The sequence below is a fragment of the Pan paniscus genome, chromosome 1, assembly GCF_029289425.2.
Source record: "Pan paniscus chromosome 1, NHGRI_mPanPan1-v2.0_pri, whole genome shotgun sequence".
Lineage (NCBI taxonomy): Eukaryota > Metazoa > Chordata > Mammalia > Primates > Hominidae > Pan > Pan paniscus.
This window is the reverse complement of record NC_073249.2, coordinates 131861592-131888706: the sequence shown is the minus strand read 5'-3', so window position 1 is coordinate 131888706 and position 27115 is coordinate 131861592. Positions and strand designations below refer to the sequence as shown.

General features: G+C 36.7%; 1 protein-coding gene across 3 annotated transcripts in view; it reads left to right on the top strand.

Annotated features, from left to right (window-relative positions):
* The window catches only part of TLCD4 (TLC domain containing 4), an 80662-nt gene that overhangs the window by 18031 nt on the left and 35516 nt on the right, over positions 1–27115 (top strand). For all 3 annotated transcript variants that reach the window (XM_008960529.4, XM_034931716.3, XM_008960528.6), the window contains exons 2-5: positions 8924–9089; positions 13745–13834; positions 15252–15310; positions 16364–16458. In XM_008960529.4, coding sequence (XP_008958777.1) covers positions 8935–9089; positions 13745–13834; positions 15252–15310; positions 16364–16458 — 399 coding nt within the window. In that variant the 5' untranslated portion in view covers positions 8924–8934. The remainder of the gene's footprint in view (positions 1–8923; positions 9090–13744; positions 13835–15251; positions 15311–16363; positions 16459–27115) is intronic.

The window sequence follows — 27115 nt, the reverse complement described above, 5'->3', positions numbered from 1 at the left end:
TAAGTGCCCAAGAAACATTATATCATTTATTTCCTATTACAACCATGCCAGGCTAGTACTGTTGATATTTCTGTCTTACAGATGAGGAAACTGAGGTTCTGTTAAGGCAAGTTTAGTAATTTTTCTAAGGCTACACAGCTAGCAAATGGTAGAACTGAGACTCAAAATCAAGACTTTGTTCCTGTGTACTTCCCATGATGGTGTATCTACTTAACATTTCCTTCCCTGTGAAATTATTATTTTTAACATATCTGATAGACGTTGAGAAGTTAATGTAATAGGAATTGTCTTTCTGAATACCAAAATTAAGTTCAATTTTAGACCCCAAATCTTGTTTGCAGAGTCCTCTGAAAGTTAGACTAGGGCCCCTGCCTTCTGCAGACAACCCTCCCAGCTCTTCTTTTACCACTTCCATGATAGACACTTGGACACTTCTAAAGGGCTAGAGGGTGGTTAAGTTAAACTGCCCACTTGTGTCATTTTGAGTAATGCAGAATAAGTTCCTGGTCTCATTTTTTTGTACACTTTTTTTTTTTTTTTTTTTTTTTTGAGACAGCGTCTTCCTCTGTCGCCCAGGCTGGAGTGCAGTGGCATGATCTCGGCTTATTGCAACCTCTGTCTTTCAGGTTCAGGTGATTCTTGTGCCTTAGCCCCCCCAAGTAGCTGGGACAACAGCCGCATACCACCACGCCCGGCTAATTTTTGTATTTTTAGTAGAGATGGGATTTCACCATGTTGGCTAGGTTGGTCTTGAACTCCTGACCTCAAGTGATCCACCCGCCTTGGCCTCCGAAAGTGCTGAGATTACAGGTGTGAGCTACCATGCCCAGCCACAACACTTCTTTAAATATTCAAGGAATGCTCTCAAGTTCATTTTGTTTTGTTTTTGAGACAGGGTCTCATTCTGTCACCCAGGCTGGAATGCAGTAATGTGATCTCCGCCTCCTGGGCTCAAGTGATTCTCCCACCTCAGCCTCCTGGTAGCTGGGATTACAGGTGTGCACCACCACACCTGGTTAATTTTTGTATTTTGTTTGTAGAGATGGGGTTTCACCATGTTGCAAAAGGCTGGTCTTGAACTCTTGGGCTCAGGTGATCTGCTGGCCTTGATCTCCCAAAGTGCTGGGATTACAGGCATGACCCACTGAGCCCCGCCTGCTCTCAAGTTTTCAAGTTTTTTGTTTTTTTGTTTTTTTTTTTAAGAAATCTTGTTCCCAAGCTAACATTACTCAGCCTCTTAGCTCTTTATGACATGATAAGATTACCATCTTTACACCACTCTAAAGGTACTTTGCTATGTAATTAATTGGGAGTATATGGGACTGATGCTTGATCAAAAGATGCACTTCCACTCTTTCTGAGTATAAATGAGCCTGAAATTTGTTTTTTTTTTGTGTGTTTAGTATCATTGTTATACTGTTGTCTTTCATTGATTTGTGTCACTTACAATGCTAAGGTCTTGTGTGTATGGCTATTATGCCAAGTCCTATACTTTGGTATTGCCTTTAAAAATTTTATTATATTTTGCCTTTATGATTGGGATTCATTATTTCAGCTAATCAAGATAATTTCAAAACCTGATTGTGTTAACTTAATGTATTAGCTGTCTTTCCCACCTCTGTGTTGTATGCAGCTTAAGTAAACATACAAATATTTACAAAAAATATTTGCTGAAACAGGACCAAAAAAGAGAAAATCGTATAAAATATCAGGAGATATTTCTCAATTCTACTTTGGATCATTAATTTACATGCTGCTTCTAGTTTTCAGCTAGCTCTTGGGCTCACTAACTTTGTTGATCTAGCCACTTTTTTTGGTATTTTTCATAAGGCTATCATGAGAAACTTTCAGAACTTTGCTGGAATCAAGGTATCCTTCATTTGGTATTCTCCAATCTACCAGGATTTATTGGTCAGTTATTTGTGGAGGTAAGGTATAGGAAGGAATCAAGGATGACTGAGCTGTTCCAGGTTGGAAGATGGGGCAGTGTTGTGGATGTCCATGTCATTCATTGAGGTATAGCACCACAGAGAAGGGCTGGTTGGGGTTAAGTTCAACTTGGGTGAAGTAGAACCTGCGGGGCCTCCGGATGCACAAATGGAGCCCATCCAGAGGGTGGCTGACCATTCAGGGCTGGTACATGGCGGGTGGTGAAATCTAGTTGCACACAGTATAAGCTGTGTTGAAGGTGCAGGGCGCCTAGCCAGGCAGAACCTATAGTATGCAGAGAAGAGATTCAGGTAGTGGGGGTTGGGGAGAGGTAGTAAACATTGCCAAGTTAAAGGTATTTATGCCTGATCGCCTTCATTTTCTTGGTCAAATGGGAAGAAACCTCATCTATTTTAAGAGGGAGAACTAGAGATTTGAGAGCGGTGAATATTTGGAATCAATGTGGGAAATAGGAAAGGGAGCTTGCCAGGGATGGGAAAAGGAATGCTAAGCATAATTGGGGCATTCTTCCCAGCTTCCCCCTTCTTTGCTGCCCTTAAAGACAAACACACAGACCCATCCCCTTCTTTTTAGGGATTTTTACTGCAAAACACTCCAGCAGTGGTTCTCACTGAGGGATTATATCAGAAAATGAAGGAGAGGGGTTATGTATGTGCATGGAAGTGGCACTGGTATTTGATATATTCTCTAAGGAATCCCTGTATTTGCAAAGGAATCACAAATGGGGGAAATGAGTGAGTGATCGTGTTTTGGTGGGGAGGGGCTGGTAATCCTAACCTCACCTACTAGAACTGAGTCTGTTTTTTCTAAAGTCAGTTTCCTTTAAAATTGCCCCTTCTTCCCCTCATCCCCTCTTCCTTCTTCCTCTCTGTCCTTCTTTCCTCCTCCTCTTCTTTTCTCTTTCCCTCCCTCCCTCCCTTTCTTCCTTCTCTTTTTTTCTGAAACAGGGTCTTGCACGGTCACCCAGGCCTGAGTGCCCTGGTACACAATCATAACTCACTGTAGCCTCCATCTCCTGGGCTCAAGTGATCCTCCCATCTCTGCCTCCTGAGTAGTGGGGACTACAGGAATGTGCTACTACACCCAGCTAATTTTTCTATTTTTTGTAGAGACGCGGTCTTGTTAATGTTGTCCAGGCTGGTCTTGAACTCCTGGCCTGAAGCAGTCCTCCTACCTGGGCCTCCTAAAGTGCTGGAATTACAGGCATGAGCCCGACTGAGAACTGAGTCTTTTGGGCTCCAGCCTAAAAGCATCTTATTGGGATTTTAATAGAAGAGAAGATGTCCTCTTGGTTTACTTTTGGATACCTCCTCACTGTTATGTGTTACCTCTCCTGGGTATTTATTCCTTGGAAAGCAGGGAGCATTCTCTTAGCACCCTACACTTACCACTTTGTGTGGTGAGGATCAATTTCTTTGTATCCCTACTGGCTATAAGCATGTCTCCCTATTTTGTATTCCAGCACAGTGCCTGGCTCATGGTGGACCAGAGACAGATGGATGGACTGTTTTTTGATGTGAAGACTGAATTAGCCCTGGCAGTGCTGTTTCCCAGGGCCCTGTCTCTGGGAGTCCTCCTGCTGGAAGGGAAGGGCTCTCATAGCTGATAGTTAAGACATGTACAGTCATGCATTGCTTAACAATGGGGATACATTCTAAGAAATGTGTCCTTAACACAATTTTATCATTGTGTGAACATCATAGAGTGCACTTAACACAAACCTAGATGGAATAGCCTACCACACACCTAGGCTATATGACATAACCTGTTGCTCCTAGGCTACAAACCTGTACAGCATTTACTGTACTGAATACAGTACAGTACTGTACTGAATACATTGTGTAGACAGATGCTACACAATGCCAAGTATTTGTATATCTAAATACTACATTGTATAGTATTTACTGTACTGAATACATGGTGTAGACAGATGCTACACAATGCCAAGTATTTGTGTATCTAAACCTAGAAAAGGTACAGTTAAAAAATGTAGTAAAAAAAATTAAAAATTGGACTAGGCAAGGTGGCTCATACCTGTAATCCCAGTGGTCTGGGAGGCTGAGGTGGGAGGATCACTTGAGGCCAGCACTTTGAGACCATCCTGGGCAACATAGTGAGACCCAGTCTCTACAAAAAAAAAAAAAAAATGAGCTGGGTGTGGTGGCTATGTGGGAGGCTGAGGCGGGAAGATCACTTGAGCCTAGAAGTTTGAGGTTATAGTGAGCTATGATTGTGCCACTGCACTTCAGCCTGGATGACAGAGTGAGAACCTGTGTCAAAAAAAAAAAAAAAAAAAAAAAGATAAAAAATGTTACACCACCTCTGTGGAGCAATTACTGTGAATGGAGCCTGCAGGACTAGAAGTTGCTCTAGGTGAATCAGTGAGTGAGTGGTGAGTGAAAGTGGAGGGCTAGGACATTACTGAACACTACTGTAGGCTTTATAAACACTGTACACTTAGGCAACACTAAATTGATTTTAAAAATTTCTTTTTTCAATAAATTAACCTTAGCTTAGTTTCTTTTTTATTTTATAAACTTTTTGATTTAAACCTTTGATTTTTTTTTTTTTTTTTGAGACAGTTTCACTCTTGTCACCTAGGCTGGAGTGCAGTGGCGTGATCTTGGCTCACTCCAGCCTCCGTCTCCCAGGTTCAAGTGATTCTCCTGCCTCAGCCTCCTGAGTTGTTGAGACTACAGGCGTGTGCCACCATGCCCAGCTAATTTTTTGTATATTTAGTAGAGATGGGGTTTCACCATGTTGACCAGGCTGGTCTCGAACACTTGACCTCAGGTGATCCAACAGCCTCGGTCTGCCAAAGTGCTGGGATTACAGGCGTGAGCCACTGCACCCAGCCTTTGATTCTTTTTAATAACACTTATCTGAAAACAAACCCATTGTATGGCTGTAGAAAAAGATTTTCTTTATATCCTTATTTTATAAGCTTTCTTCTATTTTTATAATTGTTATTATTATTTTATTACTTTTTTGTTAAAAACGAAGACTCAGACACACACATTAGCCTAGGTCTGTCAGAACCATCAATATCACTGTCGTCCTCCACATCTTGTCCCACTGGAAGGTCTTCAGGGGTAATAACACACATGGAGCTGTCATCTCCTATGAGAACAATGCCTCCTTCTGGACTGCCTCCTGAAGGACTTTCCTGAGGCTGTTTTACAGTTAATTGTGTGTGTGTGTGTTTTTTAATAAATAGAAGGAATACACTGTATAATCATGATAAAAAGTATAGTGTAGTAAATGCTTAAGCCAGTAACATAGTCATTTATTATCATTGTCAACTATTATGTACTGCACATAATTGTATGTGCTAGACTTTTATATGACTGTCAGTGCAGTAGGTTTATTTACACCAGCATCACCCCAAACACATGAGTAATGTGTTGTGCTGCGGTGTTATGATGGCTACAGCGTCTCTAGGTGATAGGAATTTTCAGCTCCATTATAATCTTATGAGACCACCATTGTATATGTGGTCTGTCATTGACTGAAACATCGTTATGCAGTGCATGACTGTACTTCAGACCTTTTCATGTTTTTCCCTACTAAGAAATCAATGTCAATTAAAGTTTATGTAAACCATCTTGAATGAAAAGTATAAACATTATTTCATTCAACAGGTCTCTGGAAAAGTTTCTTTGATGTCCACAATTCCTGTGAATCAAGATGGACTAATTATAATGTAGAGTTCATGTCTAGACGCTCTTGTAAATTGCTACAGAAGTATTTCCCTTATCTGTTTCAGCTGCTCTTCGCTAGGCCAAATAGTATCCCAGCTTTCTGCCAGCTACTAGCTACCTGTAGAGGTATATGAAGTAGGTCTGCTTTTCCAGTTTTACTGTATATTCCTGTACTTAATAATCACCAAACTCTTGCAGGCCCTTTATATATGTTAGTAATGAGCATCCTTTGGTTTTATCACTTTTTACCATTTTTCTTGCCTGATTCATGCATTAAAGTGAATGAACAGGGGTAGCTGCTTCCTACCAGAAGCCTTGGTTTTCTGGGGAAATTTGTAAAGATCTCTAGATTAGTTCTTGATTTGGCATGACTGATTAAGCAAGCAGCTGTTTACTAAGAGGCAAAGCTGAGAGTAGAGCAATTTAATTGGCTTCTATCTGTTGAGCTTTTAATGGAAGTCACAGCTTGAATATATGGAGCTCTTTATTTAGTTTTAAATGAAACATTTTTCCAAAGGGAGACTCTAAACATATATCCCAAAGTCTTACCTGATAATAATTCTGTTCAAAATATAATATTCATCCAGTATAACAAAGACTTAAAAACTCGATTTTTGGGCGAGGGTGGGATGATACATTTTTTAACGGTGAATTGTTTTGAGTGCTTTTAAATACATTAGTTAAATGAAAAATTCATAAAATGGATAAGGTATGATATGTTTTATGGCACCTTTTAACATTCATGAAATAAATGCTTTGTATACATTGAATTTTAACAAACTAAATGAGCAGCCCATGCCCACCTTCTGCTCTAGGATCAGCAGAGAGCATACGAAAGTCTTCAGGGGAAACCTCCTCACATTTAAGATTAGACTCTCCATTCTCTTCTGATTACTGATTATATTTTTTTTTCCAATTTTGTGTCCATCTGGCCTCCAGATATCTATTTGCTTTAATCTTAGAAAAACATTATTCTCCTTACATCCCACTTAGCAAATTATGGTAATGCTTAATTTATGTACAAAACTTTTATGTATTGTTTGGTTAATATTAAACCTAGGCTAAAAGACCACAAATTAAAATTTTAATACCCAATAAACATATGTTGAATTAAAAAGAAGTAAAAGAGCAGTAAAGTTAATGGAGTCTCATAGAGAAGAATTGTAATATCAATATTTTTACCAAGTACACACACACATACACACAAAGAATGAGGAAAGAATTCATTATAGACATGAATTCTGACGGAAGGGGCCCTGTGGGAGATTGATTCTTATTACGATATCCTGGTCGGAAGGGAATGAAGTGGGGTTATTGCTAGTGCAGTCAATGACTTGGCTTTTCTCTGGTGAATTGACTTCAGTAGGTGACTTTATTTCTTTGCATTAGGCAGCTGGAAATGTGTATTGATTTATTTCTTTTTCATTTGAGAATCAGCTTTATCAAAGATGGAGCCATAGAAATGCTATATTTGCTGGATATGAGCAAATGCTTTAGTGCCTTTTTTTTTTTTTTGCTCTGAATGTTCCTGAGATTTTTAGGAGCCAAATAAAGTTCAGCTCAATTAGATAGAAAACACACTTTGAGTGTGCATATATGCATAGTACTATTCTTTCTGCTAACTCGATAGTTAAGACCTGAAGCTCTTTTATAAAAATCTTTTTTTTTTTTTTTTTTTTTTTTTTTTTTTTTTTAATAAGGGATACAAAGCCCTGCAGGCCTTTTGCTCCAAGAATGTGTGTGATTGAAGAGCATGTTTTAAAAGTTAAATTCTCATTTGTGCAGTGACGGTGTTAGCGGTGGAGGGTGTTCAGGTTCTTGGCATTTTGAACAAAGAATTAGACAAAATGCACAAACAAAGCAAGGAAGGAATGAAGCAATGAAAGTAGCGATTTATTAAAAATGAAAGTACACTCCACAGGGTGGAAGTTGGTCCTACCATAGGGGCTCAAGAGCCCGGTTACAGAATTTTCTAGGGCTTAAATACCTGCTACAGGTTTCCCACTGGCCACTTGTTGTACACCCCATGCAAATGAAGTAGTGGCCCACAATCTAGGCCAGTTGTGATGCCTCACGCCTGTAATCCCAGCACTTTAGGAGGCTGAGGTGGGCAGATCACGAGGTCAGGAGTTCAAGACCAGTCTGGCCAACATGGTGAAACCCCGTCTCTACTAAAAATACAAAAATTAGCCGAGTGTGGTGGTGCGTGCCTGTAATCCCAGCCACTCGGGATGATGAGGCAGCAGAATTGCTTGAACCCGGGAGGCGGAGGTTGCAGTGAGCTGAGATCTATCGCACCACTGCACTCTAGCCTGGGGGACACAGCAAGACTCCATCTGGAGGCGGGGTTGGGGGCGTGGCGGGGGGGGAGGGGAAGTTACACTTCTGTGCAAAGGAAGACTTGGCTGGCAGTCAGTCAGATTGGTTGGGGAAAGCAACCAGTCAGAGGCTGAAACTAAGTTATAAAGTTATACTCCTATGTAAATGTCTGATTGGTTGCGGAAAGCAACCAATCAGAGGTACTTTCAGTTTTCCATTTGCCACTCAGAAAAGTGAGGGAGGGGTTTTCGAAGTGAGTAACCTCCAGTTATTTTGTTAGTTAGGTGTGTAAAGTTGGGCTTTTCTGTTTGATTTAGTTCTAGGAAGTCAGTATGAATCAGCCTTAGGTTCCCTGCCTCCAGACCCTATTGTCTTGCCTCAACAGTGCAATGGCTCTTTGCTAAGACTGTGTTCTTCTTAAGATTTTAATTTTGTTTTAAATGTTGTTTGTCCTGCTGCAAAATTAGTTTTTTAATTATGGAATTATTTTTTGTTTTGTTATTACAGGCAGTGTTAGTTCTATGGTTTTTGGCTTGATTGTTTCTTAGAAATTATGTAACCAACTCTTTCATATCATAGATGAGAAATTGAGGGATAAAGAAATCAAGTGATTTGTCCTAAATTTAATTGAAATATTATTAGAAGAATAGTTTTTACTTATAGTACTTGAAATTCTCTGTTAATGTTAAGACTTAGATAATTTTGAATATCATGATGTTAAAATTATAAATGACACCTCTAATATTGAGATCTTTAAGATAAAACAGACATAAGATACATGACAAATAGATGGTAAAGGTGAAGAAATATACAAAAGGTCAAAAATTCTTATAGTTTATATTACATTTGTTCTAAATTTTAAAAATTACTAAAATTACAAGACATATTTCTTTAAAAAATTACTCTAGGTTTATTATGAGACAACAATTTATAGCTGTCATTTATCTTAACAGGTTGAAGAAATATGGAGATCAACACAAAACTGCTCATCAGTGTTACCTGTACCAGCTTTTTCACCTTTCAGCTTCTTTTCTACTTTGTAAGTTACTGGTTTTCAGCAAAAGTTTCTCCAGGTTTCAATAGTCTCAGCTTCAAAAAGAAGATTGAATGGAACTCAAGGTAAAGCATATGAAAATGTAATTGATGACAAGAAACTAGTTTATGAGATAAAATTATTTAAAATATTTCAAAAAAGTATTTCATTTAGGATCTAATGTAAGGCCAAATTTTTATTTGATCTTAGAAATAAAAGGAAAAACAAGTAGATGATCTCATGCAAAAAAAAGTTTAAGAATTCATATATTGAAAGATGTTAGGAGAAATTTACTTAAGTTTCTGAGGAAGTGTGTGAAGATGAAGTAGACTCCAGCTGACTGTGGATGAATACTAGTACTTTCGTGTTCTTCTTTGAAATATTTATAACAAACATATTCTTTGGAAACAAAGATGGAAGAAAAAATTAGTTGTACTTTTGAGTAGCTTATACCATACAGTATTGGCCAACTTAGCCAGACCTGGGGCAGTTAGACTCTACACATCAGGGAACAAAGTGTACAGTCAGTGCATATGAATCTTATAATGAACTTTGCATTATAATTTAGAGCCCTCCAGCATTTATTATTTTGTTATATAATTTTAAAGTAAAAATTTCTTTTTAGTTTTTTTTTTTAAACAGAAAAGTAAATGGAGAAAGAATTAGACATCTATTGATATAGAAATCTGCTGGAGTTTTATTTTTTATTTTTATTTTTATTTTATTTGTTTATTTATTTTTTTGAGACAGAGTCTCGTTCTGTCACCCAGGCTGGAGTGCAGTGGTGAAATCTTGGCTCGCTGCAACCTCTGCCTCCCAGGTTCCAGTGATTCTCCTGCCTCAGCTTCCTGAGTAGCTGGGATTACAGGCATGTGCCACCATGCCAAGCTAATTTTTGTGTTTTTAGTAGAGACAGGGTTTCACTAGGTTGGCCAGGCTGGTCTCGAACTCCTGACCTCAGGTGATCCACCCACCTTGCCCTCCCAAAGTGCTGGGATTACAGGCGTGAGCCACTGCACCCTGCCAGAGTTTTAAAAAGTTGGTTGCAATTTTTTTTTGTGTGTACAACTTATTAATCTCACAACATTTCAAACACAAAATGGCTCTGATGACTTCTTCACGTGCTTTAGAGCATTTTATGTCCCCAAACATCGCCGTGCATTTGTAAACCTCAGTGAGTCAGAGCAGCCGTGGCCGTATTTTTTGTTGTTGCTATTTAGTTGAAGTTAATACTAACCATAAAATGGATTCAGCAAGTCTCTAAAGTTTGCTATAATTATCTTTCATTGAAATTTCCTTTTAAAATTCAAGAAATTCTGTCAGTGTCTGAGTATTTATTTGAGAATGGTCATATTTGATTTGAAATTCCCTTTGAACCAAATTGTTTTGCAGGCATCTACTTTTATGATTCAGACTGTGAATTTAATAAGACTCTAGTTGTTTTTTTTTTGTACTTTACAGTGATGTATCGGGTTCATACATGTCAAAGTTCTTTTCACCCAAAAAGCAAGAATTATTTCTCTACATATTTTCAAAAAATAAGCAGTATGATTATTTTGTCTTAAGACTAGCACAAAAATATTGTTCAAATGCGTTATACTAGAGATACCATTACTTTAAAAAATCTTTTCTAACATATGAAGATAGATGGAATGGTAGGAAAGAGAAGGGGGTACATACGTTCTCTGATTAAATGTTGAACTATTTTCATTTCCTCTTTCCTGTGGTTAGGATAGGTAAAGGCATTTGAATGTTAGGTAGCTGCAAGTCAGAGAAATAGGAAAGGGTACAGAGAGATGGAAGCCAAGATGAAAATGAAATGAAATTGAAAAATATTTTGCATTATCTAGTCTTATCACTGCCATTCTATGACACAGGAAATACCATTTGGGAAACTGAGTTTCTATTTGAAAAAGGAGTCTGGGATTATATAAAATTCATTTAGGTATTCAGTGGTGTTTTCTTTTTTTCTCAAGTTTGCTCCTGCTTCTCACTCCAGCTTTTTTTACAAAGGACTTAAGCTGTAAGGTGGAGAGTGCAAAGTAGGACAAGGAGGCTGTATTTTGAGTAAAATATGTATAAATGTCTTAAAATTCAGCCTCCAGTTTGAAACATACAGGTAAACACACATAATTCTTTCTAGTGATCAGGAAAGAGTCTCTAAACATGAGTTGAGAGTGGTCTGAGCCATCTAGTATAAAAAGAAATGGAGGAAAAAAAATCACTGGAAATGCCCACTTGAGAGACAACAGTTTAATTAAAAGTGAAAAATTGTTGTACTGAATTGTTACTTTTTCTGAAAACGTGTATACTTACAGGTGCTACATCTTATAATGTAAAAAAATTTTCTTAATTACTTATATTCACTTTCTTACCTATCACATCGAAAGTCTTATTGTGTTGAAATACTACTAATTTTTAAATGTTTCTCTAAAATTTAGCTGAGTTATATAATTTCTGTTGGCAATATTTACACTACTTGTGATTAGTAACTTAAAATTGCTATTCTAAAATGGTCATTAATCATTTCCTTAGAGTGCTATCCCTTTATATGCACAAACATTTCTTTTCTACCCTCTTTGAAAAAAAATTGAAATATTTTATCTTGGGTAATATCTTGGAATTTCTTTTTAGATACTAAGGAATCTAAATTTTCCTTTGCTAGGAATCTGATTTTAAATAATAAAATATAAAATTTTTATTAACAGAAGTTTCTGAAACTATAGTATAGACTTTTAATACAGAATAGTGTATGAGTGAGGGCAGGGTATTTGTTTTTCCTCCTCATTACAGAGGGAGATATTTGATTGGACCAAGTAATATTTAACTTTTCTGTACTGAATCATACACCATTTCCATCAGCTGAGGGCTTAGAATGCTTTCCATTTACCACATAACATCTCAAAAGAGAAGTGAATCTGAGGCCTGAGTGTCAGAAATAAAAAGTTAGGTTTTTCAAAAGGGAGCTTTCTGACTATGGTTACCAAACAGTAAAACAAGTTTGTAAGAGAGATTATATATTTTTTAATTTTATATAATTTTTGAATAGCAATAGAGAGTGGGCTGTATGACCATTTAAATGGAGTATTTTATTTTATATCAAGGAATTTAATTTTTTTTTTTTTTTTGAGACAGAGTGTTGCTCTGTTGCCCAGGCTGGAGTACAGTGGTGCAATCTCCGCTCACTGAAACCTTTGCCTCCCAGGTTCAAGTTATTCTTGTGCCTCAGCCTCCCGAGTAGCTGGGATTACAGGTGTGTACCACCATACCCAGCTAATTTTTGTATTTTTGGTAGAGATGGAATTTCACCATGTTGACCAGGCTGGTCTCAAACTCCTGACCTCAGGTGACCCGCCCACCTTGGCCTCCCAAAGTGCTGGGATTACAAGTGTGAGCCACCATGCCCGGCCAAGGAATTTACATTTTTATCCTGTGCTCAAGGTGTGCTTGGCATGAAAATTATAGACTTGTAAACCAGATAAATTGGATTAATTATTCACATTTCAAAATGATTCTTAGGTATTATAAATGATACTTGGTCAATGCCTTTAAATTGGTGAGAATCTTTGCTTATTTAAAATATGGCTTGATTTAGCATGATACATCTATTTTGTAACACACTATTAGGTCAAGTATATTGGTTTCTAAAGTTACAATGAAATTTTCTGATACCAAACCTAATATTAGTTGATATATTTTACTTACTTCTAAAGATTTGGGATCATATTGTAGAGAAAAATTTATTGCACACCAGTAATTTTTAGAGAGAAAACTTTGCTGTACCTCTCATTTTTTATCCTAATGAAAAGAAGTTTCATTACTTGTGAACTTCTCAATAAAGATGTGAGAAATCTGAAATTGTTGGGTAAAAAAACTTTATTGTATGGATGAATACACAGTATCCTTAGTTCTCTAAGTAACATAGAGCTTGGGAATTAGTCACATCATTAAATTTATTAACAAGGTATATTCATAGAAACTTATGGTTTTTATGTTAAACTTATTCCTTATATACAAGAAAACTTGACCTGGATCTTGAGAACATTGTGCTTTCACTTGGGTGTTTCTTTTAAAAACAAATTTTCTGTATAAATTTATGTCCTCAATTTTTCTATTTAGAAATGTTTTCATAATAATGATAAAGAGGGACTAATAATAGCTACCCTTGTTTTCTTACAAATTTGTTACAAGAATCAAGTGCAATAGTGCATGTCAACGTACTTTACAAACTGAAGCCTCCCAGGATAATAAATCTTCATATCATGATCCATTCGAATTGTTTTAAGGATATGGAGTTTGTTAAAGCCAGTAGATCTGGAAGTCATTCCCAGCTGATTGGAGCAGGAAACTTATCCTGCATTGATGCTGTTGGGGCTGGAGCTTGGAGCCAAGGGTAGTGGCCTTGCCAGTTGCCATCTGTCTGCACAAAAGTCTGTCAGCTGCATCATCATGTATGCATCTATCTGTCTTAGAACTTTTAACCAATAAGTGATTCACCAGTTCTCTAGCAGGAAATTGTAGGCCTTGGTATCTTCCTCCTTCTTTATTCCAAAGTAAAGCTGTGGCCTTTGGATTTCTAAATGGCAAGAAATGGCAATTTTGCATTATACTCTCCGTTATACTCCACCCCTGTATATAAATGCTTCCAGGTATAACTTGTTCAGAATGTTCTGTGTCTTGTCAGAATTAAATTTTATTGCAAAGAATCTAAAATCTTTGTGTGTATTTTGTTTAATTTCAGGGTAGTATCCACATGCCATTCTTTGGTGGTTGGTATTTTTGGCCTGTACATTTTCTTATTCGATGAGGCTACTAAAGCTGATCCACTTTGGTAAGCTGTTTCTTTTTCTGAGATTGCCAATTTCATTTATGTTTTGATATTAATTATTTATAAGAACATCACTTACTTTAAAACAGAAAACATATTGATCGTATATGCCTTATTAAAATGCTTGTGCTCAGACATTCTAGCAAAGTGCATTTAAATGATTTATTTTAGATTTGAGCACAAATGAAGGCCATTTTGCCTTAGTGTAGCAATTGTTATCCCAAACAAGGAGAATATGATGATAATTTAAACATTTTTACTGTGTTAATGAGTAAAGCCAAGTTATTGTAGTCACAGTTCTGAAGAAAAATAAATCATTATTGAGGTAGGGTGGTCAACTTGGATAATATCTACTTAAGACTTTTTTGTCTCCAATTTATGTTTGACTCATTTGATATCAAAGAGATGAAATGAGAGTTACAGATGGCCATGTGATAGGAATTTAGTACCACAGGATTTGAAGCACTAATGCACTAATAATAACTGTGTTCAGCAGTAATAGGATAACATGTAAGATGGTCCTTTTAGAAAAATTTAAATGTCATTCCAATGGCAGAAATTTTGCAAACTGTTTCCTGGTGTTATATGAGAAGGCTTAGTTCAGCTTAGTTTGAGAGAGCAGGCATGTTTGAAGAAGCACTGCACTGAGATGAGGTAGTTGTGGGCTCCGGGGGATGTAGGGCAATTTAGCCTTTTCTTTTGACCACCACCATTTGACTGCAAGGATGTTTTTCTATTCATAAATATAAAATTATTCCCATAAGGATAATATCAGTATTGATACATTTTCATTGGGATGCTGTTTTTCAAAGAGAATTAATTTATTGAATTTAATTCCATGACTAGGTTTTTAAATAGTCTACCTACAAAATTTCTAGCTTTTTAAAAATTTTCATTTTCATTTTACTAACATGACCATCAGCAAAATAAAACCAGTTCTTTTGGGAAGTAAATTTCATAACAAAGATTTGATTAATTGTTCAAGTTTTGCCTTATCAAACTTTAACATAATTTTTGATTTGAATTTTATGTCATGATTTACTCCAGGTCAAATTTTCCCGGTTATATTTACAGATCAAAATTTGTAAAGAAGGCACAACTTGTGCTAAATCTTTCTATTAAATATTTGTAGTCCAGCTATTTTAGTTAGTGTTACTTTCACTAGTAGTTCACTTTGTAACTATCTTACTATGTAAGATAACAGCAGTAGTTACCTTACTGCTAACACCAGTACCACATGATGCGTCACAGTTTGGCTAAACTGTCATTGTGTGTTTTGCAATTTTATTTGAAGATGACAGCTTACCATTTGAGAATCTATAGAAAGCAATTTCATTATATTTAAATCTCTATAGAAAAAAGAAGTAGCGGTCATCTACAATCTATATACTTTAAAAAGGAACCTTTTTTTTTTTTTCAGGGGTGGTCCATCACTTGCAAACGTGAATATTGCTATTGCCTCAGGCTACCTCATTTCTGGTATGTGAGATGTTGTTTTATTGTCTAATTCTTTGTAAACTACTCACGGAATTATACAAAGAATACATAGTCTATGCTTTTGGTTTATTTGAGAGATAGCATTTAGGAAGCATACAGAGGAAAAAAATACCTCCCATGATGGTAGAACATGAAATGTCTTTTCATGAAATGGTTTTCTGTTTCTCACTGAAGATCAGAGTTACAGAGTGATGCCTCAAACAACTGAGGCCTGGACATTTTTTATCAGCAAGGATATGGTCCCTCTTTGTCCTAATGAGGCTCTTAAGTGTAATGACTGTGAAACTAACGAAGTTTAACTTTTAGGGTCCCTCACTTGCAAGAGTTCTTGAAATGTGTTCCAGTAGTCATGGTTTTGTGTTGTTTTTGTAAAATTTGCAGAAGTAAGCTTTTTTCTTTGTTTTTCTTTTTAATAGTTATAGTTTTTGGTGGCGTCACTATTTTGAATTAGTATTTAATTGCATTCTTTTTTATTTTTAAAATATTTTTTGTACGATTTGTTTTATAAATGAGTTGGTCATTTTGTACCTTCCCTATGACCATCTTATCTCTGTTTGAATTATTGTAGTGACAAAAATCAGTCACTTAAGCTTATTTAAAATTATTTCTATTCAATAATATTTTTTGTTTATTTTAACTCTGGAAACAAGTTATTCATTTATGCTTTCAACAAATATTATATTACATATGATTAGGTTGGTACAAAAGTAATTGCAGTTTTTGTGATTAAAAATAATGGCAAAAATCACAGTTACTTTTGCACCAACCTACATGCCAGGCCTTGTGCTAGATTCTGAGGGTTTAAAGATGCTCACAACCTGGCCCTTGTCTTAGAGGAGCCACAGTGGATGAGACAGGCATATAGGAGCAGAGATTTTATGGTAAAGTAGATAATCAGAGTAACTGAGGGATGAACAAAGTGCTGTGGGCTCAGAGTGGACAGTGATGAGTTGGCAGGAGAAAGAGTTCAATAGATTTGAAAAACAGTGCAACTTTCTTCTTATGTAATACCTTACTCACTTTTCTTTCTTACAGATTTGTCCATTATAATTTTGTATTGGAAAGTGATTGGTGACAAATTTTTTATAATGCATCATTGTGCGTCCCTGTATGCATACTACCTTGTACTGGTGAGTTCCAGGATTTTTTGTAGCCTAACTAGCAGACAAGATTGGGAATAGCGATGTAAAGGTGAACATAAATCTAAACATACAATTCTTAGTTTTTAAAGACCATCTCCAGATGCATTCAGGGATTGCTTTTGTGATATGCTATCTTGTGTATTAACTAAAATAATACCTTTATGTGTGTCTGTGTTGGTGTTGGTGTGTCTGTTTGTATTCATAGATTTTGAGACAGACAAATGACCCTAATTCTTTGAATTTCCATTTAAAACCTTCAGGATTGTGTAGCTATAGATATTTGTGTGTATTTCTAGATGCATTTATGATTTAACAGCAAAGAGTATGAGCCAGCGAAAATATTTCTTTTCTGTTTAATTCCATGTGCAATTACATATACATAATTACATTTAAGTAGGTTGGAGCAGTGGAGAAATCTTGCTCAGACTTTTTCAGAATTCCAAGACCAAGGTTAATAGAGGATTCTTCCAACAGATCTCAGGCAGTAAAGCATATTAAATTATATATCTAAAATTTCTACATATACATATGTAAACTAGCAACTTTATATTCCTTGTGTGTTTGTTAGGTTTCTCTAGAATCAATTGTTTTTCAACATAAATATACCAACAAGCTCAAGGTAGATATTGCAACTGCAATTTTTTCCATAAAGATGGTTGCTTTTTTGATATGTCTGTGTTCTATTGTTATAGTTTAAAATTTGTCTTTTAAAGTGAATCTATTCATAGGGAAACAAAATAGGAAAATTTAGATCAAATGATGAATGTTAACAGATGCTATAAGGATCCTATGTTATTTACCAATCTTACAGTAGTTACTCATTGACTATAGGAAGGTTTTTTTCTATGCAGTGAATTCCCAGGTCATTTTGTGCATTTTGTTATTCCAAGTAAAGCTAACAAAAATAATAATAATTATAATTTTGGGGGGGGGTAAATGATCATGAAATTCTTATCACTTATGCAATAATGAGAACTTGTATTTGGAAAGCACTTTCACTTAATACTTATGTAACCATTTAAGCTGTTTGCAGTAAGCTTTTTTTCTTAAATGATTTTGTTATTAAAACAAAGTAAAACTTAAAGTGATGAATAGAAGCAAGTTCCCTGTAGTTTTAAAATGTATCCTTACTGAAGAAATAGTTGAAAAGTAAGATTCTTTGGAATTTAAGGTATTATAGGTTATATAATGTCTTGATTGCTATTTTTGTATCTTTCTACTATATTTACTGTCATTTTAAAATTCTCTGGCAGAGTAATTTAGAGCTTAATGAATCCTCTTCTGTCTATATAGAGAGGTACAAATCCTACAGCCTTTTTTCCTGATACTCATCTTTCACCCCTGGAGCAGGATACTAATTATCAAGGAAAACCTGACAAGCCGATCTCTTATTCTAAGAGAAATGAACACATTTATGCTTTAATCCCCAATTTTTAAGGACAAACTACCCTCCTTTGTACACCCTTTCTGACTACATTGATAGCCTTCATTTTTTTGTGTATGTGTTCCTTGTGAATCACCTTCTATCTCCAATTAAACCATGCCTTTAGATAATGAGTTAGAATATATTTGGAAAACATTTAAACTTGAAAATCATTCAATATGCATCAATTTCCAAGCCCACCATATTATTATTATTTATTTTCTTTTTTTTTTGAGATGGAGTCTTGCTCTGTCACCAGGCTGGAGTGCAGTGATGTGATCCTGGCTGGGCAGAAGGGATAATGGGGAATTACTGTTTAATGGTACAGAGTTTCCATTTGGGAATATGGAAAGTTCTGGAGATGGATGGTTGTGATGGTTGTATAACAAAATGAATGTACTTAATGCCACTGAATTGTACACTTAAAAGTTGTCAAAAGGGTAAATTTTATGTCATATATATTTTACCATAATAAAAAAGTTAAAGCAAGCTTATGAGATAACTGAAACAAAGTTAGGAAGGAGAACTAATAACATATTGGACAATGTTATTACATTTTTAGAAAGGCTTCATCCTAACTATAAACTGAAACAAATGGGTGGAACTTAATAGTGATAAATGTTAAGTTTTGCATTTAGGTTCAACGATGCATAAGGATAAAGAATGACCTGGAGGTGGTAGATGACTGCATCTCAGTTATGCCAATTTATCACATCTGCTAAAACAGAAAGCTTTTTCAAATTTAGATTCTATTAGAGGAGGCATGGTATCCAATTCACACGTAGTTTGCCTGGTCAGACCACATCCAAGACCATCATCATCTGAAGTCCCTAAACTTGCGTGTATCTGGAAGAGAGCTGCTAGTTAATTGTAGAGAGGAGATATTAGATTAGGTAGCTATTGTCTTATAACAAACAATTGAAGGACCTGGAGATGTCAGCCTAGAAAAGCTAAGAACTAGAAGGACATGATGGCCTTGAAATGTCCCTGGAAATGTGAAAGGACTACTAAGTGGAAGGGGGAGTAGACTTATTCTGGATTGATTCTGATGTTGGGACTAGGACCAATGGGGTGGTAAAGAGAGGTAGGGGAGACTTCTATTTTGTGGAAGAAAGACATCCTCAGTGATTGGAAGATTATCACAATGGAAAGGCCTTTTAAAGTGGCTATTCTACCATAAGATAGCTTTAATCAGATAGATATAAAAGTAGATACAATCAGCAGAAGCTTTAGGTAGGAGCTTGCACTAAATAATCTTTAAGGTTCTATTCTAATTCTGAGATTCTGTGATGCACCTGTTTTGTTGAAATGATTTGATTTAGTTCTAATGCAAGAGAACTAGACAATGGGGGAATTAACAATAAGCTAAGTTATGTCACCAAGTTCTTAAGTAACCCTAGGAGGAAGAGGTGAAAGCAGCTGACCTGCCAATCCATTCACTTCCTTGGGGGACAGGAGGGGAGAAAAAGAAGGCACGTGGCCCAGTCTAATCTCCTTGTCAACAGGACTTAGGATAAATAGAGTACTGATGTTTGTTAGGAAGAAGAAACATTAACTCTGAAATGCCCTTAGCAGTGTGTCCCTGGGTAAGGATTACCTATAGTAAAGAGAACCCAGTACCTATAAGGCACAGCTCATTGGAGAATGTCATGTAGGCACACAGCAAAGAAATAAATAACTGGGTTGCCAGTGGCCCTTGATGTCCCAGACCTCTCTCTGCTTCATTTGAATTATTTGATGGTCTCTATCTTTGTAACATTTAGTAGAGCTTCATGCTAGGTAGGAACACTGTTTCACATGAGTCTCATTTGGCAGTCCAATCCTGTGTGTTAGCTCAAACCTTCATCTCTGTCTTATAAGCAGATAATCAAAAACCTTGAATGATTACAATTAAGCAAATAATTATTAAACATAGTAATAGATTTTGTTTCCAAACCTCAATTCTAGGTTGATGGTACCCTGAAACGGTTTCCATTAATAGGTAATAGACTGACCCAGAGTCTCAAGCACAATTGAAATGTGCTTGAGACTCTGGGTCAGTCTATTACCTGTTAAAAAATGCCCCATCATTGCCACTATAGAACACAGTCACGTTTTTACACAGGATTCCAATTTGGGATGCCCAGAACTTATTTCCTACCAACATATAGTCGTAGTGTAGTGTAGTGCAGTGCAGTGCAGTGCAGTGCAGTGCAGTGCAGTGTAGTATAGTAGGGAAAGGGTGCCCATTTCTGTCCAGGCCTTTGGTGGTAGAACAGTCAGTATTTAGTACCATACTAGCAGTAGTAGGTGCATAATTTAGTTCTCTTTTCCCCCCTACCTTCTAAACCTCTGGTCTTAGCCACTCTTAGCTGGTAGAAAAATTTCCCATAGTAAGAAAATCCAGACTTCCATAATCGCTTGCTAAAAGGAGAATTTTCTTTTAAGCTGCGGAAGGGATCAGAAAAATCCTGTTTTGTTTCCCCTCACAGTCATGCAGAGGCCATGGCAAATGTAGATTTTACTCTATGCAAAGCTCCTTAAAGGTAGATGACAGAGTGGAGACACCACACTAACCATAAATAACTTGTGAGTTTTGCCATAATTTACCAACAATAAAGTATCAGAATTTGTAATTATTTAAAAATATTATAGGAAGATTTAATCCTATCCCTTTAATAGCATCTATCTCATTTGTATTTTAGAGTAGGTTTTCTTGAATAGGAGAGAAAAGGATAAAGTAACAAGGAATTATGCATAACCTGAATCTTACCTAATGGCCACCTATGCTGATGGATGTATGTGTCACATGTGATGCTATCTGTCATTGGATTAAATGGGCCCAGAGTCATTGATATATTGACGGGTACAGGATCAGAAAATATAGACTCAAGATTACTGAAGCATAGTTCTGCACCCCAGTGTGACTCACAGAGGTTTTTTTTTTTTAAGATTTTTTTATTTTTCTTTTTTTCCTACTGGCAGGATCAACCAGGTATTACAGAGATTTTGAGCTAAGGAGGGTGGGGGATAGGGGATAGCAATAGGATAGAATGAGTGGTTTCAATTAGGGATGTAAGATTTAAATATAAGATACTATTTAAAAATTAAAATGTCATCCAGGGATCAATCAGTAATACCGTAGTAATTTAAGGAATGGAAAGATCTTTGTGTTAATTTCTGTTAATTTTTCTTCTGAATATAGATGTTTGTAAAAAAAAATTGAGTTTGTAGAAATACTGGGCTTAGTAAGTATAATGTTTTCTAGGTCTGATTCTCCAGAGATAACTACTGATAGTACTTGATGTATATTCTTGCAGTTTATATAAGTTTTACATAAATGTTCATATGTATATTTATGCCTTTTTGAATTTTCTAAGAGAGCTTTTGAGATAGATGGGATTTAAACCCAGCCTTCAAAAATATGCATATTTAGGTTGGAAAAAAAAGTAGGGAAGGCTTTCTAGGTTAGAAAACATTTTGAGGAAAGTCACTGAGGAGATATCAGATCTTCATGGGTGATACTGAGGACTTGGGGTGTCAGGGTATGGAATTTGTGTAGACATGGGTGATGGTTGTACATATGGATGAGTAAGATAGGGCCAGCTGATAGGTGGAGTGAAAATTCAGACTCACCAGCCCTGCATTTTTGCTTTTCACGGAATGGTTGTAGGATCTTTAGCCAGAAAATAACTTGATACAGTTGGCATGTTAGAAAAATAAAGCTGATGATGATATGCAGAAAAAAATCTGATTGGGGAAGAGGATATCTTTTAGGAGGTGCTTGAAGTAATATAGGTGACAGATTACAAAGAAGCTAATTTTGATGGTTATAGTGGTGGTTATATTAATGAGGAAGAAACAAATCTGAGTCATTTTGCAGTGAGTAGAGCACAGTATCTAATTTGGATTTCAGAGAAGGAAGGGAAAGAAAAGACCGAAATGATCCAGAGCACTAGAGGAAGATGACACCATGGAAGGAAATGGGAGAAGCAGTTTGGAGAGATACTGTGAGATGTTAAGAGGTTTTTGGAGATGTATGGCTATCCCAGGGGAAAGTGGCCCATATGCCATTAGAAATGAAGGTTTGTGTAAAGGGCAGTGCAGTCAGGGTCAGGGACCAGAAGAAGGATGATCAGGCAAAGGATAACTCAGAAGGTAGAAAGAGAACCATAAAAGAATGCATTTGGAAATCAGTGGTTTCCAAAAGCAATATTGGAAGCAATATTCCCTAAAAGCAATATTGTAAATAAAAAGCTGAGATAAATAATGTTTTAGCAGAGGCCATTTAAAAAAGCTATTTTAGGTAATTCATTTTTATTTGAGGATTAGGAAACATTGACAAGCAAAAAGAAAAAATGATGCCCCAATCTCACAACCTATATAACTATATTATTTACTTACTTAATATTTACATTTAGGAATGTACTTTTTTCCTATATACATATGTGTTTATGCGTATGTCAAAAACAGCATTTCTCATATAAATATATAATATGTATATTATAAAAATGTGATCAAAACTAAAATTTAAGTTTTCATTTTACATATTGAAGTGGTTCTGGAAATCTTGGGTCAGAAAGCAAGGAACCTATCAAAGACTAATGGGACTATGTCAGAAGGACACAAGATCCAATATGAAGGCTCTTCTGTTGGCTTAAAATGTGACATTTTGATCATCAGTTAGAATAATGACTGTGGTTGATTGAAATCCATTGACTCGTAAGTTCTTAATTATATTTTTAAAAAATGAAAGGAGAAAGCAAGCCAGTTGGGCAGTCTTGCTTGACATCTCATGTGGGTGCTGTTAAATGGCAGTTGAGGCTGGAATTATCTAAAGGCTCATTGGTAGGAGTTCAGTGGGAGAGTATCTATATGTGGTCCTTCCGTGTAGCTTGGGCTTCTCACAGCCTCATAATTGCGTTCTGAAGAACATTTCAAGAGTAATTGTTCCAAGAGACCCAGGAGGAAGCCGCAAGACTTCTTAGGACCTGGCTTCAGAAGACTTACTACATAGGTAATTCCAGTATATTCTATTTATCAAGTGAGTTGCTAAGGGCAGTTCAGACTTAAGAGGTAGGAAATAAGACCACCTCTTGATACGAGGAACATTTTGCACATACAGGGAGGGAAGGAATTGATGTGGCCCTGTTCAGACACTATCCATATCTTGATTTGTCAATGTTGGGTAATAATGTTAGATAGTATTTTCTTGCTGTGGTGGACAAGAATTTAATGTTCATACCTCTATTTGCCTTCCCTTCTTCCTCCCAATGTAGTTAGGGAATGCTAGTTGTCACTCAGTTCCTTTTAAAACTGTAAGTATTCTTATTTCTGGTCCTATATACTTAATTTTTTCTTTTTTTGAGACAGAGTCTCATTCTGTTGCCCAGGCTGGAGTGCAGTGGCACTGTCAGGGCTCACTGCAGCCTTGACCTCCCAGGGCCAAGCGATCTGCCTGCCTCAGCCTCCTGAGTAGCTGAGACATTCACCACTATACCTGGCTAATTTTTAAAAATTTTCTATAGAGATGGGGTCAGCCTATGTTGCCCAGGCTGGTATCAAACTGCTGGGCTCAAGTGATCCTCCTGCCTCAGCCTCCCAAAGTGCTAGGATTACAGGCATGATTCACCATCCCTGGTCTCTTGATACTTCATTTATTTATTTATTTATTTATTTATTTATTTATTTTTATTATACTTTAAGTTCTAGGGTACATGTGCACAACATGCAGGTTTGTTACATATGTATACATGTGTCATGTTGGTGTGCTGCACCCATTAACTCGTCATTTACATTAGGTATATCTCCTAATGCTATCCGTCCCCCCCTGCCCCCACCCCATGACAGGCCCCGGTGTGTGCTGTTCCTCATCCTGTGTCCAAGTGTTCTTATTGGTCACTTCCCACCTATGAGTGAGAACATGCAGTGTTTGGTTTTCTGTCCTTGCGATAGTTTGCTCAGAATGATGGTTTCCAGCTTCATCCATGTCCCTACAGAGGACATGAACTCATTCTTTTTTATGGCTGCATAGTATTCCATGGTGTATATGTGCCACATTTTCTTAATCCAGTCTATCATTGACAGACATTTGGGTTGGTTCCAAGTCTTTGCTATTGTGAATAGTGCCACAGTAAACATACATGTGCGTGTGTCTTTATAGCAGCATGAATTATAATCCTTTGGGTTTTGACCCAGTAATGGGATGGCTGGGTCAAATGGTATGTCTACTTCTAGATCCTTGAGGAATTGCCACACTGTCTTCCACAATGGTTGAACTAGTTTACACTCCCACCAACGGTTTAAAAGTGTACCTATTTCTCCACATCTTCTCCAGCACCTGTTGTTTCCTGACTTTTTAATGATTGCCATTCTAACTGGTATGAGATGGTATCTCATTGTGGTTTTGATTTGCATTTCTCTGATGGCCAGTGATGATGAGCATTTTTTCACGTGTCTGTTGGCTGCATAGATGTCTTCTTTTGAGAAGTATCTGTTCATATCCTTTGGCCACTTTTTGATTGGGTTGTTTGATTTTTTCTTGTAAATTTGTTTAAGTTCTTTGTAGATTCTGGATATTAGCCCTTTGTCAGATGGGTAGATTGCAAAAATTTTCTCTCATTCTGTAGGTTGCATATTCACTCTGATGGAGTTTCTTTTGCTGTGCAGAAGCTCTTTAGTTTAATTAGATCCCATTTGTCACTTTTGGCTTTTGTTGCCATTGTTTTTGGTGTTTTAGTCATGAAGTCTTTGCCCATGCCTATGTCCTGAATGGTATTGCCTAGGTTTTCTTCTAGGGTTTTTATGTATTTTAGGTCTAACATTTAAGTCTTTAATCCATCTTGAATTAATTTTTGTGTAAGGTGTAAGGAAGGGATGCAGTTTCAGCTTTCTACATGTGGCTAGCCAGTTTTCCCAGCACCATTTATTAAATAGGGAATCCTTTCCCCATTTCTTGTTTTTGTCAGGTTTGTCAAAGATCAGATGGTTGTAGATGTGTGGTATTATTTCTGAGGCCTCTGCTCTGTTCCATTGGTCAACATCTCTGTTTTGGTACCAGTACCATGCTGTTTTGGTTACTGTAGCCTTGTAGTATAGTTTGAAGTCAGGTAGCATGATGCCTCCAGCTTTGTTCTTTTGGTTTAGGATTGTCTTGGCAATGCGGGCTCTTTTTTCATTCCATATGAACTTTAAAGTAGTTTTTTCCCATTCTGTGAAGAAAGTCATTGGTAGCTTGATGGGGATGGCATTGAATCTATAAATTACCTTGGGCAGTATGGCCATTTTCACGATATTGATTCTTCCTACACATGAGCATGGAATGTTCTTCCATTTGTTTGTGTCCTCTTTTATTTCCTTGAGCTGTGGTTTGTAGTTCTCCTTGAAGAGGTCCTTCACATCCCTTGTAAGTTGGATTCCTAGGTATTTTATTATCTTTGTAGCAATAGTGAATGGGAGTTCACTCATGATTTGGCTCTCTGTTTGTCTGTTATTGGTATATAGGAATGCTTGTGATTTTTGCACATTGATTTTGTATCCTGAGACTTTGCTGAAGTTGCTTATCAGCTTAAGGAGATTTTGGGCTGAGACGATGGGGTTTTCTAAATATACAGTCATGTTATCTGCAAACAGGGACAGTTTGACTTCCTCTTTTCCTAATTGAATACCCTTTATTTCTTTCTCCTGCCTGATTGCCCTGGCCAGAACTTCCAATACTATGTTGAATAGGAGTGGTGAGAGAGGGCATCCCTGTCTTGTGCCAGTTTTCAAAGGGAATGCTTCCAGTTTTTGCCCATTCGGTATGATATTGGCTGTGGGTTTGTCACAGTTTTTATTATTTTGAGATACATCCCATCAATACCTAGTTTATTGAGAGTTTTTTGCATGAAGGCTGTTGAATTTTGTCGAAGGCCTTTTCTGCATCTATTGAGATAATCATGTGGTTTTCGTCTTTGGTTCTGTTTATATGATGGATTATGTTTATTGGTTTACGTATGTTGAACCAGCCTTGCATCCCACCGATGAAGCCAACTTGATCATGGTGGATAAGTTTCTTGATGTGCTGCTGGATTTGGTTTGCCAGTATTTTATTGAGGATTTTTGCATCAATGTTCATGAAGGATATTGGTCTAAAATTCTCTTTTTTTGTTGTGTCTCTGCCAGGCTTTGGTATCAGGATGATGCTGGCCTCATAAAATAAGTTAGAGAGGGTTCCCTCTTTTTCTGTTGATTGGAATAGTTTCAGAAGGAATGGTACCAGCTCCTCTTTGTACCTCTGGTAGAATTCAGCTGTGGATCCATCTGGTCCTGGACTTTTTTTGGTTGGTACGCTATTAATTATTGCCTCAATTTCAGAGCCTGTTATTGGTCTATTCAGGGATTCAACTTCTTCCTGGTTTAGTCTTGGGAGGGTGTATGTGTCCAGGAATTTATCCATTTCTTCTAGATTTTCTAGTTTATTTGCGTAGAGGTGTTTATAGTATTCTCTGATGGTAGTTTGCATTTCTGTGGGATCAGTAGTGATATCCCCTTTATCATTTTTTATTGCATCTATTGGATTCTTCTCTCTTTTCTTCTTTATTAGTCTTGCTAGCAGTCCGTCAATTTTGTTGATCTTTTCAAGAAACCAGCTCTTGGATTCATTGATTTTTTGAAGGGTTTTTGTGTCTCTATCTCCTTCAGTTCTGCTCTGATCTTAGTTATTTCTTGCCTTCTGCTGGCTTTTGAAGTGTTTGCTCTTGCTTTTCTAGTTCTTTTAATTGTGATGTTAGGGTGTCAATTTTAGATCTTTCCTGCTTTCTCTTATGGGCATTTAATTTTACAAATTTCCCTCTACACCCTGCTTTAAATGTGTCCCAGAGATTCTGGTATGTTGTGTCTGTGTTCTCATTGGTTTCAAAGAACATCTTTATTTCTGCCTTCATTTTTTTATGTACCCAGTAGTCATTCAGGAGCAGGTTGTTCAGTTTGCATGTAGTTGAGTGGTTTTGAGTGAGTTTCTTAATCCTGAGTTCTAGTTTGATTGCACTGTGGTCTGAGATAGTTTGTTATAATTTCTGTTCTTTTACATTTGCTGAGGAGTGCTTTACTTCCAACTGTGTGGTCAGTTTTGGAATAGTGCGATGTGGTGCTGAGAAGAATGTATATTCTGTTGATTTGGGGTGGAGAGTTCTGTAGATGTCTATTAGGTCTGCTTGGTGCAGAGCTGAGTTCAATTCCTGGATATCCTGGTTAAATTTCTGT